The following is a 21258-nucleotide window of genomic DNA, read 5'->3' on the forward strand; positions in this document are numbered from 1 at the left end:
TGTATTTTATTGAGGGCTATTCAACCCCCCCTTCTAGCTGGCCCAACAGTCCTACAAGTGGTATCGGTGTTGAGGGCTTCAGGAGGACTAACCACCGAACGAAGCAATAAGGTGAGCCGCTCCGTGTCTATTTATCATCGGCCGAGCATGCTGTTGGCTCGGCATTAGTACGGCCGGACGGTGAAGAACAGCCGGTGTATTTTCTAAGTCACATTCTGAAGGATGCCAAATCCTGCTACACTAGTCTTGAGAAGCTTGCATTTGCGCTAGTCCTTGCCGCTCGGAGGCTCCGGCCTTACTTCTTGGCGCATACAATAATCGTTATGATGAACAGTCCTCTAGGGAGAGTCCTCCACAACCCCGAGGCATCTAGACGGCTTATCAAATGGACAACCGAGCTCAGTGAATTCGATATATAGTACCAGCCTCGAACGGCAATTAAGGCACAGTCATTGGAAGACTTCGTCACGGAGGTGCAAAATCCCGAGCCCGAAGCCACCTGGAAGGTGTACGTAGACGGATCGTCCACTCGGCAGGGAAGTGGGGTTGGCGTGCTGCTGGTTTCCCCCCACGGAGAACGGATGCACCTCTCCATATGGCTGAATTATCGGGCAACCAACAATGAAGCAGAGTATGAAGTGCTGATAGCAGGGTTGTAGGCCGCTCGGGATGTGGGAGCTAGCAATGTTTTGATTCATTCAGATTCACAGTTGGATGCTCAGTAACTTTCGGGAGCATTTGAGATAAGCAACGTCAGGCTCAAGTTTTATGCGGAAGCCTTCGCCAAACTGAAGGCCGGTTTTCGAGAGGTGGTGATACAGAAGATCCCCCGCGTGGAGAATCAGGCTACAATTGAACTGGCTAAGCTAGCCAGCTCGATATCACTGATCGTCATTGAGCTGCCAGTCGAGCAGGTGTCTCTGGTCGCCCACATCGACCGGATGGAGGGACTCACATTTCCAAATGACTGGCGGATGGCTATAACAGAGTTTTTGAAGTCAGGAGCAACACTGTCCGATCGGTCAGAGGCGCATATGCTTAGAAGGAGAGCTGGTCGGTTTATTCTCATTGGCGACCAGCTCTACTAAAAAGTGTTCTCCAGGCCTCTACTTAAATGCGTTGGCCCAGAGGATGTGGACTATATTCTGCAAGAGGTACAGCAAGGCTCATGCGGCGGGCATCCGGGCGGCCGCTCGTTGGCGAGGAAGATTCTTTTGGCTGGCTACTTTTGTCCAACTTTACAGGAGGACGCCGCCCGGACAGTCGCCATGTGTTTATCCTGCCAACGGTACCACAATTTCTCACATTGTCCCGCGGAAGAATTAAAGACTTCCATGGTGTCCTACCCGTTCGATCAATGGGGCATGGACATTGTGGGACCATTTCCAATGGCGACCGGACAGTAAAAGTTCTTGCTAGTAGCAGTGGACTATTTTTCCAAATCGATTGAAGCCGAGCCGCTAGCTAAAATAACTGAGGAGATGGTCAAAAAATTTATATGGCAGCATATGATCATCTGTCGATTCAGCATCTCACGACGGCTAATCTCCGATAATGGGAGGCAGTTCTCAGGTCAACAACTCAGGGAATGGTGCGAGGGTACGACATCCTGCAAGCCTTCACCTCTGTAGCATATCCCCAATGTAACGGGCAAGCCGAAGTCACCAATCGGGAGATTTTACGAGTTCTTCAAGCTCGGCTCGACCATGAAGGTGGCAGTTGGGTGGATGAGCTGCCTGGGGTATTATGGGTGCTCCGAATGATGCCCAAGGAGGGAACAGGAGCGACCCCCTTTCACCTGGTGTACGGGGGAGAAGCCATCATCCCGGTAGAAGTCAGGGTAGAATCCGACCGGATCAAAATCTACGACGAGAACAATGCTGAGCGGAGGCATTTGGAGCTGGACCTGGTGGACGAGACGTGAGCCAAGGCCGCCATTTGGTTGATGACGTACCGGTAGAGGATGAAGCAAAGCTACAACAGACGGGTAATTCCTAGATCTTTTCAGGTCGGCGACCTCGTCTGGAAGAAAGTCAAGTCGGTCGGTGATGTGACCAAGCTGGGAGCTCCTTGGGCTGGGTCGTTCAAAATTGTAGAAAAGGTCCATTCGGGCACCTATTACCTCGGGGATGAAGATGAGCGGATGCGAGAACGACCGTGGAGCGCAAATCATCTCCAGCCGTACCGAGCTAGGTGAAAGGTGTACCATTGTAACTCATGATATTCAATCCTACTGTATCTTTTGACCGCAGGAGGAAAATTAAAGGAAACCAAGGATACGAACAATTTATGCCGAACGAAGACCGTCGAGCGGTGACGTTAAATCCCAGAGTCGGACCGGCGACTATAAATCCCCCCGCTCGAAGACCGTCGAACGGCGACGTTAAATCCCAGAGTAGGATCGGCGACTATAAACCCCCCAGCCCGAAGACTGTCGAGGGGCAACGTTAAATCCTAGAGTCGGACCGGCGACTATAAACCCCCCAGCCTGAAGACCGTCGAGCGGCGACGTTAAATCCCAGAGTCGGAACGGCGACTATAAACCCCCCGGAATGGAATCACAAAATACAAGGCTATACTGATTTCTACCGAACGGCAATCTCCCTCAAACCGTCGAGCGGCGACGTTAAATCCCAGAGTCGGACCGGCGACTATAAACCCCCCGGCCCGAAGACCGTCGAGCGGCGACGTTAAATCCCAGAGTCGGACCGGCGACTATAAACCCCCCGGCCCGAAGACCGTCGAGCGGCGACGTTAAATCCCAGAGTCGGACCGGCGACTATAAACCCCCCGGCCCGAAGACCGTCGAGCGGCGACGTTAAATCCCAGAGTCGGACCAGCGACTATAAACCCCCCGGCCCGAAGACCGTCGAGCGGCGACGTTAAATCCAAGAGTCGTACCGGCGACTATAAACCCCCTGACCTGAAGACCGTCAAGCGGCGACGTTAAATCCCAGAGTCGGACCAGCGACTATAAACCCCCCGGCCCGAAGACCGTCGAGCGACGACGTTAAATCCCAGAGTCGGACCGGCGACTATAAACCCTCGGCCCGAAGACCGTCGAGCGACGACGTTAAATCTAGAGTTGAACTGGTGGCTATTAAAAAGCTGGCCTATCGCCGATCAGCCTCTGTAATGATTTGGCCAAGGCATCGCTTAAGCTTAACAAGACTCATGTGGTCTTGTACTCGATTGCCGAGCAGTGGTTCGGAAATCAAAAGATGCTCCCATGAATTTGGTGAAGATCAAAGAAGCGGATAACCCGCACAAATACACACAGCAGAAGAGCAATAAAGAAAGTTCATTAAAAACCAAAAAAGGCAAACATACAAGATAATATAGGCCGAACAACCAGTACATATGCCACGACTTCACTCTAGATAATTAAAAATCTCATACGGAATCGTGGTTAGAAGATCAACGTGATCCCGAAAGGGAATAGTGAAGTCCTTAGGAAGCCGGCCCTTGGTCTTCAGGTAGTCGCCCGTGGTAGTAATGGCTAACTCAAATGCGTGGACGAGCCGATCACAGGTTTTCTCCATAAATTTATCTGAGCGGATATAGTTCTGCTGCAAGATAGTGATGTGCGTAGATTGTATACACTTATTGGCATGTTTTGAAGCACATTCACATACTTTGAGCATGCTTGATCTATGCATTTTCATACTTTCAGCTTTCATTTTTAGCATATTTACTCTCTTTGTTCGGAGATCTACGTTTGTGCATTTTTTTGTACGCAGGAGTCGAATTTGGTGAAGATTTCGTGTTCAAGGCCAAACCTATAAGTAAAGTAAGGGGAGAAAGCACCTGGCCGTGTACCAGACACGACCATGCCACAGAGGGGTGCTCAAGCCGTGTGGAGATCAGAGGTCGTGTGGCAGCAACAGGAAAGGAAGTGGGCTTGGCCGTGTGAACCTCACATGGCCGTGTCAAGATATGAAGCAATCCAGAGCTTAAACATTATATGGTCGTGTAGATCTACATGGCCGTGTGAGGTTTCCAGAGACCAGGAAGGCTCTGGCCGTGTGCACTACACGGCTGTGCAGGGTTTCCAGTAATCAAGAGAGCTCTGGCCGTGTGCATCACATGTACATGCCAGATTTCCAGAGGCTAAGACAGTTCAGGCCGTGTAGATCTACACGGTCGTGTAAGGGGCCATTGGCGGATGTTTGTCACGGCCGTGTCTCACACACGGCCATGCAAGGCAGGCAGAGAGGAGAGTGGGAAGGGTCGTGTGAACCTCTCACAGCCGTGCCACAGGGCCGTGTGGCGCCCAAACTGCACCTCTATTTAAACCCTTCTTCAAGATTTGAAAGGGGATCTCTTCTCCCTCTTGGGAGAGAGCGAGATTTGGGGCTTTCGTTCCAATCTTGGGAGGATTTCTGGGCGATCTAAAGGCGGATCTTCAACGAAATCGGCTCTAGGAGCGTGGATTGGATCCTAAGACCAAGCTTCATCTTAGATAAGTTTTCTTTCTCTCCTCTTCTTAGATTAGGGGATCAAGAAATTCTTGTAATCTTTATATTTTCATATTTTTCTCTTCGATTCAAGGAGTAGATCTCTTTGTTTTAGGATGAGGGAGTATTTGTATGATGAATTGATGTAAACTCTTGTGGATTTGTCATTTCCTTGTTTCTATGATATTGTCTTGTTTGTATCAATTCGATCTTGAATGTATTGTTGTGATGTGGACCTAATTCACATTCTTGATTGATTGTTTGATTGTCCTATGGATCTTATAAAGATTATCTCCCACTCGATTTTCCGAGGGAAGCACATGAAAGGTGCAAGCCCATGTAAGGACGTTTGAGGTATAAGATTTAGGGAAAAGGAGGATAATTCAAGAGGGTTGGATAGATTTAGGGATTAATCTTTTTATCTTATGGGTTGAGGAGTGTGATCTTGTATTGATCATCCGAGGGATCTTCGTGACAGGAACAAGCCCGTGTAAGGACAACATAAGTTCATATCTACTTGATCACATTTAGGTATTGATTTCTAGGCCGGTTGTCTATTGCAAGAGAGAACCGACAACCTTCTATAAATGTTGGACAATTGAGAAATATGATTTGGTAGATCATTTACATTGAGGAATCTTACAAAGAAACCGAAACTCCTAGAACATTCCTTTATCTTAGCCCATAATCTTGTTTGTTGATCTTTCATTTCTATGTTTACTTTGTTGGGTCTTTCGGGTCATGAAAACCGCTTTTTCGCGTCGCGGAAACCCCGAAACCCCCGCCACCGGATCCGTGCGAAGAATAAAATTTTGAAAAACCTACGAGTACGAGTTTACAAACTCTAGATCTACATTATAGTACGAGTTTTACCCTTGATGCGTGCCTTTCGCAAATCCCGCTCGTCCAAGGTGCCTGATCTCAAGATTGTCAAAGTAGACAACCCTCTAGAAGTATCCACACGAACTAATCGATGGAGGGAGAACCTTAGAGTGTGCTAGCACTCCAAGAAGGTCTCGGCAATGGAGAGGAGAGGGAGAGAAGAATTGGAGCAAGGAAGAAGATGAGAGTTAAAAAAATGCTTGAATCAAATTCACCTCATCAAAACCCCATAAGTGGTCGGCCACCACAAAGCTTGTAACCCCCTTCTCATTTAATGTGGAGGCCACATTAAATAGGAGATTTGTAACCTCCATGAGGCGGCACACAAATGTGCTAGCCTTGATGATGTGGCACATCACTATTGGCCACTTAATGCCAACTCACAATGAGGTGGCAAATGGTCAAGTTAAACTTGACCTTTCCTTTTCCTTCTCAAGTCAAGTCAAACTTGACCAAATCTCTCTCATGGTTGATCTAATCTAACCATTTGATTCAAGCCAACTTAATATAATGAATCTAATTCATTTAATTAAGTAGATTCAATGAGTCATAATCTAAATTAGACTCATTGAACACATGAATCAACTTGAGTCCAACTCAATTAGCCCAATTAGGATTACTCTTAATCTAATTTGATTCATCAAATGAATCTATTCCTCTTGGTTCATCATATGAACCTAATCTCCATCTAATTGTCCTTTGTGTGTGACCCTATAGGTTCTTGTAACGTTGGCAATGCCCCTAAACCCATTTAGGAACATAAGTAATGAGCGGTATCTAGTAACACATCATTACTACCCAAGTTACAAGAATGTTGAGATCCAACATTACCTTGTGACTACAAATTGTGACTCCTCACAAAATATGACAAGTGTCCTTCTATCGTAGACATCTAGATTGATCAATGTGAGGCATAGACCGTGTCATCCTCTGACCAATCTAAATCTTGAACTCCAAGTAGACTCACTAAATCAAATGAGCTCAATATCTCATATTGACTCATTTGGGCATGGCCATGCACTTCATGGTCTCACTCTATCAAGAATATCGATGTCTCTCCCGTAATATAGGAGGGATAGATCCCATCTACATCACTCACATCCCTCTGCTTAGTTCGTTACATACCCAGTAATCGCCTTTATAGCCCACCCAGTTATGGGTGACGTTTGACAAAACCAAAGTACATAACTCCTTATGTAGGGATCTATGGTGACTTCAGGTCCAAGGACTAGTAGTCATACTAATAGCCACATGAGAAAGTATATGACACTCATATAACGATCCATGATACTTTCTCATGGCGGGTCATTCAGTATACATTCACCAATGCATACCCATGTGTCAACTTGATATCTCTATATCCATGACTTGTAAGATCAAGTCATCGAGTTGACCTACATGCTAGTCTTGTCACATTAACATTGTCCCTGAATGTTAATACTCGACTAGGAATGATTAAGAGTAGTGTTCCCTATATCATCTCACTATCGGTTCAACTAAACGATTGATATAGGTAAGAATCTTCTACTCAAGGATGCTATTATACTTAGTTTATTTGGTACCAATACAAGTATAATAACTAAAAACAAATGCCTTTATTTATATAAGAATATGATACAACAAGTCCATAATACAATCATCAAATGATTGGCTCTAGGGCTCTAACTAATATACTTTTCATTAGTTACATTTAGCTTTTGGAAACCAATTGATTAGTTGTTTAGCGAACTCATGTTGAAACATTTCTAGTGCTTATTCCAGTCCCTGTGGATATGATAATCTTTTATATTATTTGCGACATTTCCGTACACTTGTGGAATGTAACAAATTTTTGACGTCTTTGCAAAGGATTGCACTATAACATTAGGTATTATCAATTGAGTTAGACTAAACATAACTTTTCTTTCTTTCTTTTCATTTTCATAGTTGTAACTAATTGTTAGAATCCTGTTTTTATAAGTTTTTCATTTATTGTATAACATTCTTGTGATTGTGATTCTAATTCTGCATTTTAGATTCTAATATTCTTTGTCTAACTTTTCTCTGTTTTCTTTTGATTTACTCTTCCTCTATCTTTTTCTTTTGTGAACATATCTTGTCATTTTGCTCTTGTGTATGCGAAGATCTAACTACGCAGGAGAACTTCTTCCTCTAGACCCTGAGATAGACAGAACATTTCATAGAAGAAAAATTTTGCAAAGACAACAAGAAGAACAAGAACATTATATTATGCCAAACAGACCACTAAAGGATTATGCAGCACCATATGCTAGGGGTTTTCGATCTAGTATTTCTAGGCTTTCAGTTGAGGTAAATAATTTTGAGATCAAACTTGCAATCATATCTATGGTGCAGCAAAATCAATTTGGTGGAGGACCGCATGAAGACCCAAATCAATATTTGGAGGTCTTCTATGAAATATGTGATACAATGAAAATGAATGGTGTTCCTTCAGAGGCAGTGCGTCTATTATTGTTTGGGTTTTCTTTGAGAGATAGAGCCAAGCAATGGTTGAATTCTTTGGCTCCAAATAGCATCACCACATGGGAACAATGTGAGCAACAATTCCTTGACAAATTCTATCCCCCTAGCAAAACAGCTCATATGAGGAATCTTATTGCAAGCTTCAAACAAGCAGACTCAGAATCTTTATTTAAAGCATGGGATAGATACAATAACATGCTCAGACAATGCCCACACCACGGTTTGGAAAGATGGCTAGTGTTACACACGTTCTATAACGACATCAACTATCACACAAAAGTGTCCCTTGATTCACCTGCTAGAGGGGCACTTATGAAAAAAATTTTAGATGAGGCCGAGGAGATAATCGAGAGCGTAGCACAAAACCACCATCAATGGGCTAATGAAAGAAGTGGTGGCTATTCTTGTATAAACCCAACAACAAAAGCATCAGGAAAATTCGATGTTGATGTAGTGACCTTGTTGGCTGCAAAACTGGATGCTCTTACAAAAAAATTTGAGAATATGGGAGCTAGTTCAAATACAACCAATGCCATTATTGCTTCTTGTGAAGTATGTGGAAGTTCTGAACATCTAAGTGACTCATGCCCATTGGGGGCTATAACTGCACAAATCAATCAATTAGAGCAATGTGATGCAATCATGGGTTTCAATCAGAGGCAGAACAACCCTTACCCAAATACCTACAACCCTGGATGGAAGAGTCATCCTAATTTCTCTTATAGAAATAACCAAGATCAAGGACCATCCATGGGGACAAGGCCTAATTTTAAATCCGGGCAACAAAATTTTCAGCAACAATCTTCTCAAAGCTTTCCTATGTCCTAAATTGAAAAGATGTTTGAAGAAATTATGTCCAGTCAGAATGAAATGAAACAAGCTCAGAACGAAATGAAACAAGACATTTTGAAGCTTACTCAGAAAATAGACAATTCTGATAGACATCAAAAGATTTTGGAAAGTCAGATTGCCCAACTAGCTTCCTCATCTTCTAGAGCACCAGGACAATTACCAGGAAAGGCTGATGTTAATTCCATGGAACATTGCAATAGAATTGAGCTTAGGAGCGGACGGACCTTGGGAGATCCCCAAGTGACTGCTCCAAAAGCGATGCACAATGAAGAAGAGCTCTCTCCTCCATCACCAAATCAGATTCAAGTTGATGAGGAGAGTACCACTAAGGTTGAAGAGACTCTTCCACTCATCCATCAAAGTATAGTAGTCCCTTTTCCTCAAAGATTGATTATGTTAAGGAAAGATGAAGAGTTTGGCAAATTCTTGGAGAAGGTGAAAGAAATATGTGTTGAAGTACCACTCATCGATGCAATCCTCCAGATGCCCAAGTTTGCCAAATTTTTGAAGGGCATCATGTCAAGTAAGAGGAAGAAAGGAGATATTGAGACCATCGCACTTACAGAGGAATGCAGCGCCTTTTTGGGAAAGAACACTTCCCCAAAGTTGAAGGACCCTGGAAGCTTTTGTATTCCTTGTAATATAGGAACTGAGTTTATTGAAAAAGCTTTTTGTGATTTGGGGGCAAGTGTTAGCCTCATTCCTTATTCTATTTGTAATAAGTTAGGTCTCAAAAACTTTAAAATTACTACCATGGCACTACAACTTGCTGATCACTCCTGCAGGTACCCTATGGGTATTGTGGAAGATGTGCCGGTAGAAGTAGGTGGGAGTATAATTCACACTGATTTCATTGTGCTAGACATGGAGGAGGACCCGAAAATCCTGATCATATTGGGAAGACCATTCCTTGCTACAGCAGGAGCTATTATTGATGTTAAAAATCATAACTTTATTTGGTGATTGGTAAGGAACGGTTGGAATATGATTTGTCTAAAAACTCTAACCATGTCTCTTCTCTTTTGAATACTTGTAGCAGGACAAGCATTTACAAATTAGAGGAATGGAATTTCCATCCTCATGGGAGGCCACCTAATGAAGAAAATTGTGTGGTAGAAGATGTTGGGAGGAGATCTCCCAACAAAAATGACAAATATGTCTGCCCTCCAAGGGCGAAGAAGAGAGGGGAGTAATTAGATTGGTCGAGCTAAAGACGTTAAACAAGCGCTTCTTAGGAGGCAACCCAAGGGTTTCTTTTTAGTTAATTTCATTTCCTGTCTCTATTATTCTTTGGTAGTCTTTTTACTTGGTTTTTGTTTTATTTTCAGGTTGAAATTTCACTTCCATGAGCTGGCCATGATTTCTTCATGGGCATGGAAGTGTGGGAGGAGCTAGAATGGAGGAGAAGTGGCAATTGGAGCAAAACGGAGCATGGCCGTGTGCTGCACACGGCCAGGCTTACGGTGCAGAAAAGGGAGATGCTTGGGCCGTGTCTATATGACACGGCCGTGTGGAGGATCCAGAGGAGGAAAGCTTCTCGGCCGTGTCTCACACATGGCCGTGTGAGGGAACCAGTGCGAAAGCCTGCACTGGTCGTGCCATCTGACACGGCCGTGTGGAGAATCCAGTCAGGAAGAAGTAGATGGTCATGCCAATTGGCACGGCCGTGTGACTCAACCCGAGAAGGAGAGGGATATGGCCGTGTAGATCTACACGGCCTGTGTGGGGAAACCCTGCCAAGCCGTGTCTGCTATACACGGCCAGGTCTAGGCCGTGTCCCCCACACACCCCCTTCATCTTTGCACCCCCTTCTCTCCAAAACTCCTCTTTCCTCAAACCTCTCCTCAAAGTTCTCTCAAATCCAGTTCTGAACCCTTCTTTTCTTCATAAATTTCATCTAGATCTAGATCCTTCTCTTCTCCAAGATCTATGATCTCCATTTCCTTAACCTAAGATCTTGTCCTTTGAGACCCATTTCCTCAAGATCTAGTTCCTTTAAGCATAAATAGTACCCACACCCACTCAAACTAGACATTATGTCCAATCTTTTGAAGAAACTACGCAGGGGAGGTGGTTCAAGTGGAGACAAAGGGAAGGAGCCACGCAAGGATAAAGGGAAACAACCAGTTAAAGGTAAAGGGAAGAGGACATCACGCGACGAAGGTAATGACAATGAATTCAATATTGTATTTAGAAACGATGATCATATAATTAGATTTGCAATTATTGTCAATAGAAAAATTATGTGTAATAGATATATGGACCCTACTATTTTAGATATGATGGGAATTAGGAATGATGTAGATTGGATGATAGGGTTCCTAGATTGGAGTGATATGTTGTACTAACATCTACCAACTTATCCTCGCTTTGTTTTGGAGTTTCTGAGTTCGTTAGATGTCCACTTTACCAACGAGGACGATTATGTTGGTAAAATAACTTTTAGATTAATGAATCAAGAATTTTAATGGACATTTAGTGACTTTAACACTTGTTTTGGATTGTTTTCCGGTAATTCTCGAAGGTTTGATTCTAGGTTTAATTGGAACCATTTTTGGAATTCAATTACTGGATTAGATCATCCTTATGAGCCCTCTAGAGCCAAGGCTTCTCACATGCAAAACCCTGTTTTTAGATATTTACATAGAATTATGAGCAAAACTATTTTTGGTAGGGGTGATAGTGATGGAGTCGTCAAAAAGGTAGAACTTTATTCTCTATGGGCTATGCTATATAAGGTTGATTTTGATTCCAGTTTTCATTTCCTTCAAACCTTAGTGAGAACTGCGACGACATCTTCGGGATCAATAGTGCTTGGTGGTTTGATTACCCAAGTAGCCATTAACTTGGAACTTGATTTAGAAGGGTTGGAAGTTATTCATGGCAATCATATGATTGACATGGATGCATGTCTTGCCATGAAGATGATCGTTCGGGATGAGATTGGGTTTGCATTTCCTAGGAGGAATGGTTTTCCTCTGCCTCTTCCTTGTCCCGATCGAACTTCAATTCGCAATCCTGCTAATTGGGTAATCACCGATGTCGACCCCGAAAATGTTCCCTCTATATCCGGAGACACAGAGCCGCACATCGAGCCCTCGACATCTGGATACCCGCAGCCTTTCGGACATCCGGATCCTGCTAGGCATTCTTTTGCCTATGGTACGGGTCCCTCCAGATTTGACTTTTCTGATTTTTGTACTTCTATAGAATCGCTTCACGAGAAGCATGATGCCCAATGAAGAATGTTGGAAGGTCATTTCTCGTTATCGGATAATCAATTTAGAGAAGTATAAGAGCACTTTCAGTTCACAAGGAACTTTCAAGGTCAAGTGGCAGAATTTGTCCAGGATTATGATACGGATCAAGCTATAATGAGAGATTTTATGCAAAGCATGAGTGTCACTAGCCAACAAGTAGATGCTTTGTTTGAGTATCATATAGTCTTGAGCGAAACTCCAGGTTTCCCTAGTTTTCCCGTTGGTCATCCACGTCGTAGGCACCCTTTTCCTCGTCCCCCTCCACCTCCACCTCCACCTCCACCTTATTGATTTCATCGGGACGATGAAAGATTTGAGTCTGGGGGTGGTGTCAAACCTGATTTCTTTTTGCATTCTAGTTTTCAGTTTTTGCTTGTTTTCTGCATGACTATCTTTTGTTTTGCATTCTATTTTGTTTGTCTTTCTTGAGTGTTTGTTTTGATAGTCATTTGACTATCTTTTGAAATCTTGTGGCATACATCTTGAGAACATCAAACTTCACTTATATGCTTTCTTGTCTTCAAGATAAAATATTAGCACGTTCATTATCTAGATTCATGATGTTATAAATGATGCTAGTAGTATGTCTAGTGTAACTCTTTTCTCTATCTTGAGTAGTATGAAATAAGCTAAGTATCTTTTGGAGATAAGTTTTAGTTTTGGCTTGACCTTAAGGATCTTCTTTTCACTACACTTTGACTTAATGCTTGAATGGTTGATATCATTGAAATAGTCATGATTCATCTTGTTTGCTTAGTACTTAGTTTCCATGGTGATTTCTCAAACTTCATTTTGGTTACTGGATGAGGCTCAAATCATGTAAGCTCATTTGGAAAAATAAAAATATCCCAACATTTGTGCTAAAGGTACAATTGTGAAATAAGATTTGCACAATGCAAATGCTTATGAAAAAAAATGTGAAAGAAAAAGCAATAAAAAAAAAGTGAATAAGGGATATTAAAAAAACAGTTGTCGTGAGTGGAATCTTGCAAGTCACCCCTTTGAGACCGAGTTGGGTTACTGGGGAAATGACTGCTTAGCTTCTCTTGAAATTGAGCACGCCTTTGAGACCTTGGGTTGAATGAGAAATATGAACCAAGTGTGTGACAAGTAAGTGTCTATCACTAGTTACTTGTCCATCATCGGAAACATTAGGAACTCAAATTTGATGACGACTTGACTAGGACATATTTTGAAACTAGAAAGGTTTTAAGTACTTTTTGTACTAAGCACAAGATACTTATGCTTGAGTCATACTTGACTTTGTTTTCATGATCATGCTTGTTAGTGAAACTTTTTGATAGAGTTAGGAAAGTACATTATGGCTTATGAATGTGTTGTAGAATATATGAATGTAGATTGCAGCATTTTGCTTGAGGACAAGCAAAGGTTTAAGTCTGGGGGTGTGATGTGCGTAGATTGTATACACTTATTGGCATGTTTTGAAGCACATTCACATACTTTGAGCAAGCTTGATCTATGCATTTTTGTACTTTCAGCTTTACTTTTTAGCATATTTACTCTCTTTGTTCAGAGATCTACTTTTGTGCATTTTTTTGTACGCAGGAGTCGAATTTGGTGAAGATTTTGTGTTCAAGGCCAAACCTATAAGTAAAGTAAGGGGAGAAAGCACCTGGCCTTGTACCAGACACGACCATGCCACAGAGGGGTGCTCAAGCCGTGTGGAGATCAGAGGCCGTGTGGCAGCAACAGGAAAGGAAGTAGGCTCAGCCGTGTGAACCTCACACGGCCATGTCAAGATATGAAGCAATCCAGAGCTTAAACTTTATATGGTCGTGTAGATCTACATGGACGTGTGAGGTTTCTAGAGACCAGGAAGGCCGTGTGCATCACACGACTGTGCATCACATGACCGTGCCTGATTTCCAGAGGCTAACATAGTTCAGGCCGTGTAGATCTACACGGCCGTGTAAGGGGCCATTGGCGGATGTTTTTCACGGCCGTGTCTCACACACGACCGTGCAAGGCTGGCAGAGAGGAGAGTGGGCAAGGCCGTCTGAACCTCACACGGCCGTGCCACGGGGCCGTGTGGCGCCCAAACTACACCTCTATTTAAACCTTTCTTCAAGAATTGAAAGGGGATCTTCTCCCTCTTGGGAGAGAGCGAGATTTGGGGCTTTCCTTCCAATCTTGGGAGGATTTCTGGGCGATCTAAAGGCGGATCTTCAACGGAATCAGCTCCGGGAGCGTGGATTCGATTCGAAGACCAAGCTTCATCTTAGATAAGTTTTCTTTCTCTCCTCTTCTTAGATTGGGGGATCAAGAAATGCTTGTAATCTTTATATTTTCGCATTTCTCTCTTCGATTCATGGAGTAGATCTCTTTGATTTAGGATGAGGGAGTATTTGTATGATGAATTGATGTAAACTCTTGTGGATTTACCATTTCCTTGTTTCTATGATATTGTCTTGTTTGTATCAATTCGATCTTGAATGTATTGTTGTGATGTGGACCTAATTCACATTCTTGGTTGATTGTTTGATTGTCCTATGGATCTTATAAAGATTATCTCCCACTCGATTTTCCGAGGGAAGTACACGAAAGGTGCAAGCCCGTGTAAGGATGTTTGAGGGATAAGATTTAGGGAAAAGGAGGATAATTTAAGTGGGTAGGATGGATTTTGGGATTAATCTTTATATCTTATGGGTTGAGGAGTGTGATCTTGTGTTGATCATCCGAGGGATCTTCATGACAGGAACAAGCCCATGTAAGGACAACATAAGTTCATATCTACTTGATTACATTTAGGTATAGATTTCAGTCCTAGGTCGATTGTCTATTGTAAGAGAGAACCAGCAACCTTCTATAAATGTTGGACAATTGAGAAATAGGGTTTGGTAGATCGTTTACATTGAGGAATCTTACAAAGAAACCGAAACTCCTAGAACATTTTTTTATCAAAGCTTATAATCTTGTTTGTTGATCTTTCATTTCTATGTTTACTTTTCATTAGTTACATTTAGCTTTTGGAAACCAATTAATTAGTTGTTTAGCTAACTCGTGTTGAAACATTTCTAGTGCTTCTTCCAGTCCCTATGGATACGATAATCTTTTATATTACTTGCGACATTTCCGTACACTTGCGGAATGTAAAAGATAGCAACCCGGCTCGGTTCGGAATCTTGATATTATTTGAAGGCAGCTCGGGAGCCCTCTAAGGCATCTTGAAGGGTCTTCAGATCACTCTAAGGAGTGGTCACCTCCGCCGAGCGTCCGTCCTTCTCAGTGGTCAGCAGGTCGGTCAACTCGTTGACTTTCACCTCAAGCACCCGACTTCAGCATTCTTTGCCTCCAGGTCGGTGATGGCCTGATTCTTTCTGTTGGTGGCCAATGTGATCTTCTTGTCATATGTTTTGACCTGGGTCTCGAGCCGATCCACCATGGTCTGCAAGCCCGAGGATCTGTACTGCTCGGCCTCCAGCAGTTTGTTGGTCTTCTCCAGATTGGCCTTCAGCTCGGCGTAAGAAGGGCCTTGAAGAGGAGTCCCACCAGAGACCTTGAGCTTTTTGAATTCATCCTCGAGAAAAGCTAAGCGGTGGTAGAACGCTATACTTTCCACCCAATGCTGTGATTCGGTTAAAAATGTAAAGAATAGTCAATACGGAACGGGGGATAAGAAGTAATGGCTTGTAAGAGTTACCTTGGTAGTTTGTTGCAGATAGCTGTTGCCAAGCAGCCCAGGAAGCATCATGCCCACGCGCGCTCGGGCGTCCTCCCAGACTTTTGCGAGGGGCCCTCGAATTGTTATCAAGTGTTCAGGGCTCGACGGCTATTCAGCCTTCTGCAAATATTCCTCTATTGGTAGGTGGAGCAGAGCCTTGATTGTCCTGTGCCGGCCCGGAGTAGACTGAGCGGACGCGGATGGGGTAGAAGATTCTCCAGCCGGCTTAGAGCGAATAAGAGATCGCCTGATTATTCAGCGAGCTAGAGGGATCGAGCCGCGACAGGGTCAGAAGGCCAGTCTCCTTGGGATAGGGTCCTGTCGGACGACAGTGCTTCCACAGACGCAGGAGCTGGAGGATCGCCCATCTGTTCGGACACGTGAACGACTGAGGTGGCCGCCGAGTGGGGGTGCCCGTTCGGTGGCGTTTGCGCCCGACCAACGGAAGTTCATCGTCATCAGATCCGGCTTCCTCGGGCCGAGTGGCCGGTAGCGCACTCGATGGAGCGGTCTCCCCAGCTGCATCGGCAGTTACCGTCCCAGCGGCTGACGCCTCACCCGTCGTCTGTACCTCTTCACTCTCACCTTTGTGAGAGCCGATCGGGGTGAGGCCCAGTTTCTCCGCCTCCTGCGCGGCAACCACCTCTATATCGGCGGCCTTGCGTATCAGCTTGCCAAACACCAATGCTTTCATCATGGTCTCAGCTACGAGAAAAAAAAAATCAGTTAGACTCAAAGAGAAGGAGAGAAGATTCTTTCTTACCAAGGTCGTTTGGAAGCCGCGTTCGGATCGGACTTAACCCGAATAGATGCATCATCCCCTTGGGCAATAACTTATGGATGTCCAGCTTCAGCCTGGCCAACAAATTAGCCGTGTGTAGAAAGGCAAGTTCGGTCTAGTATATTTTCAGGTCGGGGGGAGGCGGCAACGAAGTTAGACATTGGGTTCGGAAGGGTGGCGGCTCGGGAAAACTCAAAAAGAAGAAATGATCCTTTCAATGCTTGTTGGAGGTAGGCATTTTGTCGAAGAAGACCAAGCTGATCCGTGATTGAAATAGGAAGGTGCCGATCTCGGATTGCTTGGGGTAATAAAAATAGTGAAAGATTTGAGGCTTGAGTGGAATATTGTGCACCCGGAAAAGCACAACTACGCCGCACAGCAGCCTAAAGGAATTAGGCACGAGCTAGCGGAGCGGATTGAGAAAATAATTACAAACATCTAAGATGAATGGGTGGATCGGAAACCTAAGGCCACCTACAAATTGGTCACGGAAGAAGGTAACAGTCTCGGTCGGCGGGTCATGTGGGCGGTCGGATGACTCGGCCAAAATGAGTTTATGGTCAGCAGGGATGTCATATATACTAATCAGCCTAAAGCCATCCCCCGAATCAAACTAACTCTCCATGGTTTGATACCAAAGGTCGGGAGAGGGGGCAGAGGAACTGGCCATTACTACCGGAATGTGAAGCAAAGTAAAAATAGAAAAGGCGATGGAGGAGGTGAGCAGAACAGTGCCCAGGAAGCACAGACACCACCGGAATGCGAAGAAAAGCGCGAAGGGAACGAAAAAGGAACGGGCAGAGAGTTCTTACAGAAAAAAAGATGGTCGGAGAAGAGAGCAAATGGCCGGAAGGCGGAGAACTGGTTCGCCTGAGAACAGAGCAGGAGCCTTTGAAAACACGGGCGTCAACATCCACTAACGCTGGGTCGGCAAGACAGACGGCTGTAAGACCAGTATTTGCCAAGTGCCAGCGGGTGATATGTCGAGCGACATCATTCACTGCACAGTGCCCGATCGGAAAAATATTTACGCCAGGGGCAGAGAGGTCGTGATGTCACCAAGCCAGTGGTCCAGTCAGTCGGACTTGCAGCCTCCTTTGACTAGACTTGAAGGGAAGGCACGTGATGCGGTGGTAAGAATCAGGGACCCACATAGGGAGGGGTCAACGACACGGGGGAGTCAAGGTCCTGGCTGAGCGGGGAGAAGCCACCTGGCCGACCGACCGGAGTAAATCCCGAGCCGGCGTGTAGATTGCTCAACCTCGGGTCGAGCTTCCGACGCTCACAAGCTCCCTTATAGCGGAGCCGTCGTGCCGAGCGGCCGATCCTCTTGGCCGAACCGTAGGTCAACCAGATCGCACTCCCGTCCGAGTATTTGACCGAGCGGCCTTCTCGCCCGGTTCGATGCGCATGCGCACCCGAGCGCCCTGGAGGCCGAGCGGGCATCCCGTTTAGCACAGTAAGAGACAAAAGACTTAGAAGAGGACAAAAAGGGCAGCTAGTGATATCATTCTCGAGACATCTACCGCCGATAATCAGCATGGTCGGCGGTCGGGCTGTACCGAGGATCGTACGGTGGAAGTTTCCACTGTCGTGGCAAAGATATGCTCGGACAGTTGTGGTATGGTGTCAGGCATGCTTTTCTGATACAACCATTCAGAGGTATGATTTGAGGAGCGTGCATGCCTCGGGAAGTGTGCACGCGCCTCTTCGGGGTCCTATATAAAGACCTCCGGACTTCGACGGAGGTATGTTTTTCTCCTCTACTGTAGCCACAGTCTCGTTATTTTACCTCTGCTTCAGCTCGCCGTTGCCTATCTTGAGCGTCGGAGGGTCGTCGCCGGGAACCCCTTCCCGGCCCGGCTTTGTTGCAGGTTCACCGGAGGTCCACGTCATTGTGGAGATCACCCGGAGGCAGCAGAGAGCGCGACGTCCCCAGCTTTCATCCACTCAGCGCACGGACAGGATCAGAAATAGTATCAAATTGTTGTCGGAAGTAAGGGTATGGTTGTCCAAGTAATTTGATATGAAGGACTTGGGAGAATGCGCACATATTCTCGGGATCAAAAGGATCACTGGAAAAGAATGTTGTGCTTATCTCGAGCTTCATACTATCCTAGCTCGTTTTAGCATGTAAGACTCCAAGAAAGGTTTTCTACCTTTTAGACATGACTTTATCTAAAGAGATGTCTCTGAAGACATCAAAGGAAATAAAGGACATGAAGGTAGTTCCTTTTGATTCGGCTATTGGAAGCCTAAAGTATGCTATGCACGAGATTGAATATCTGTCTTGCCCAGGGGCATAGTTAGCAGATATCAAAGTAACACAGGACCGGGACACTAGATTGTTATAAAGCATATATTAGAGTACCTTAGAGGGACTAGAGATTATATGCTAGTTTACAAGGCAAATAATTTTATTCTTGTGGGTTGCATGGATTCAGACTTCCAATCAGATAGGGACAATAGTAAGTCAACCTCGGGGTTTTGTGTTTACTTTAAGGGGTAGAGCCATAAAATGGAGAAGTGTTAAGCATAGTTATTTTTTCGGACTCCACCATAGAAGCTGAGTATGTGGCAGCCTCTAAGGCAGCCAAAGAAGCTGAATGGCTTAGAAACTTCATGATGGACTAAGATATGATTTCTAGTTTGTCCAAAAATTATTACAATTTATTATGATAATAATGGTGCAGTAGCAAACTTAAAGAAACCATAAGTCCATAAGGTAAGTAAACACAATAGAGCGCAAGTACCACCCAATACGAGACATCGTATAACGAGGAAAAGTTGTTGCCGCCTAGATTGCATCAGATGATAACCTAGGAGATCCTTTAACTAAGGTCTTTCCAGTGAAAGCTTTTGATCGGCATGAGGAGGGGATGAGAATCAGATGTATGGCAGCATAGTCTTTTAGTATAAGTGGGAGATTGTTAGAGTGTATACTAAAAGCCTAGCTTTTGTATAAACATTTATAAGAATCACATTGGTCAAAAGTCTACATTTATAAGCTAAGTGTAGTTGTTCAATTAATTTATATTGTAGATTTCATGGTGTGTGGTGTCACACACAGAAGATCATGTTATCAATTCCTTATAAATTATAAACAGTAGCTCACAACTAAAATGGAAAGGAACAAACCATTGGAATAGTCATAGTGTAATTAAGTATTAGTTTATCTTGACCAATAAATTAGACTAGTACACTCTGAGTGTATTGAGCAGAACCATTTAAGGTAAGTTCTTTTTATACTGACTTAATAAAAGAACAAGACCATAGTTATTATGAAAGTGTGTGCTCTTAATCCTAATATGATAACAAACACATATATTTAGTATTTATTTCTTTGATTTATCAAAGGGGGTGATTTAGTTCGATAAATCAATAGGCCCGATAAGTTGGGAAATGATATTACTTATAATGTGTATTCTTGATTGTAGAAGGAAACTTGTTGGACCCTGTGGTTGTTTTGATGTGATCAACCAAGCTTAGGTTAGGTCCTGTTTGTCTAAACCCTGTGTCTAAGTGTACAAGAACTTAGGAGCGCAGGAAGTCGAGCAGAAGACGCAGCTGGCTAGAAGGACGACACGGGAAGGGAGCCGACGGGCTCGGTGCGTCGGAAGGATGGGAGAGCTGCGGAAGAGTACTCCGGTGGGCGAGAAGAACGTGCGCGGCATTCGAGGGACGTAAAACCGGGAAGGAAGACTGCTCGAGGAGAAGGCTGGGAACTGGGTTCGGGTGAGCCCTATTCCGGATGGCCGCAATCACCCAAGGAGCCGAACCGAAGCAAGTCAACTGGAAGTTGACTTGTCAATGGTTCGATCGACCGAACCTATTGATCGGTCGACCGAACCCTTCTTTAGCCGAAGCCAACCGCAGCAGACACGTCGAATGCCACGTCATAAGCTGACCGTTGGTAAAGCTGATCGATCGACCGAACATCCTGATCGGTCGACCGAACCGAAGCTAATCCAGAGACCAAGTCGAGCAGTTTGATTGGGCCAACTCAGCTGGAGACCGTTGGCCGATCGGTCGACCGAACCTGGGGATCGATCGACTGATCCCTCTCGAGTCAAACCTGATCCCGAAGGATCAGGTGATCTGATAAGCTCGAGAACCCCTATATAAAGAGGGTCTCAGGAATCTTTAGAGTTACAACGAACATAAACGAAATAGCCACTCTTGTACTCTCTAGTTAAGCAACCCTTGTGCTCTCAAAGTGTAAAAGACTTCTCTGCCTTCAAAGAAGGAGTTTCTTACTGCACTTTCCATCGCCCTGGATTAAGTGTCCTCTTGGTTGTAACCAGGTTAAAAATACTATCTTCACTTCTCTTTCTGTTATTTAGTGTTGCTTTACTTTTAGAGTTGAAATGCTTTGAGGAGGGTAATTTTTACTTGTAGGCAATTCACCCCCCTCTTGCCGGTCCCCGCTGCACCAACAAGTGGTATCATAGCCCAACAGCCTTAGAGGGACTAACCGCCATCTGAAGTAGAAAGATCAGAACAATGGCCGGCGCGAACATCCATCCCCCAAAGTTTGACGGAGATTTCGCTACATGGAAGCAAAAAATGTAGGTATTCTTCAAGACAGATTTTGACATTTTAATTACTATGAAATATGGCTTTGCAGCACCGGAAGACAAAGAAGAATCCCGTTGGACGAAGAAGGAGCAGGCGGATTTCGTGGCGAATGGAAAGGCTGAGTTTCATTTCCTCAGCGTTCTTCTGCCCCAAGAGGTAAGCCGGATCGGAAGCTACGACTCCGCAAAAGATCTCTGGGAGAAATTCCTAGAGCTCCACGAAGGCACCTCGGAAGCAAAACTAGCGAGGCGCGACATTCTTCGGACACAACTAACGAATCTC

The 21258-nt window shown here is 44.6% G+C and overlaps 1 protein-coding gene across 1 annotated transcript; it reads left to right on the plus strand.

Moving 5' to 3' along the window:
- The first annotated feature begins 1588 nt into the window (after positions 1 to 1588).
- Positions 1589 to 1924, plus strand: LOC122026467. The gene has a single exon (XM_042585211.1). The coding sequence runs from the start codon at positions 1589 to 1591 to the stop codon at positions 1922 to 1924; it is 336 nt and encodes a 111-aa protein (XP_042441145.1).
- The last annotated feature ends 19334 nt before the right edge of the window (positions 1925 to 21258 follow it).

The sequence above is a fragment of the Zingiber officinale genome, chromosome 10A, assembly GCF_018446385.1.
Source record: "Zingiber officinale cultivar Zhangliang chromosome 10A, Zo_v1.1, whole genome shotgun sequence".
In the NCBI taxonomy this organism is placed as follows: domain Eukaryota; kingdom Viridiplantae; phylum Streptophyta; class Magnoliopsida; order Zingiberales; family Zingiberaceae; genus Zingiber; species Zingiber officinale.

Bases quoted from the DNA above. Each gene is read 5' to 3' on its own strand.
- LOC122026467 (XM_042585211.1), top strand. From the start codon at position 1,589: ATGGTGCGAGGGTACGACATCCTGCAAGCCTTCACCTCTGTAGCATAT.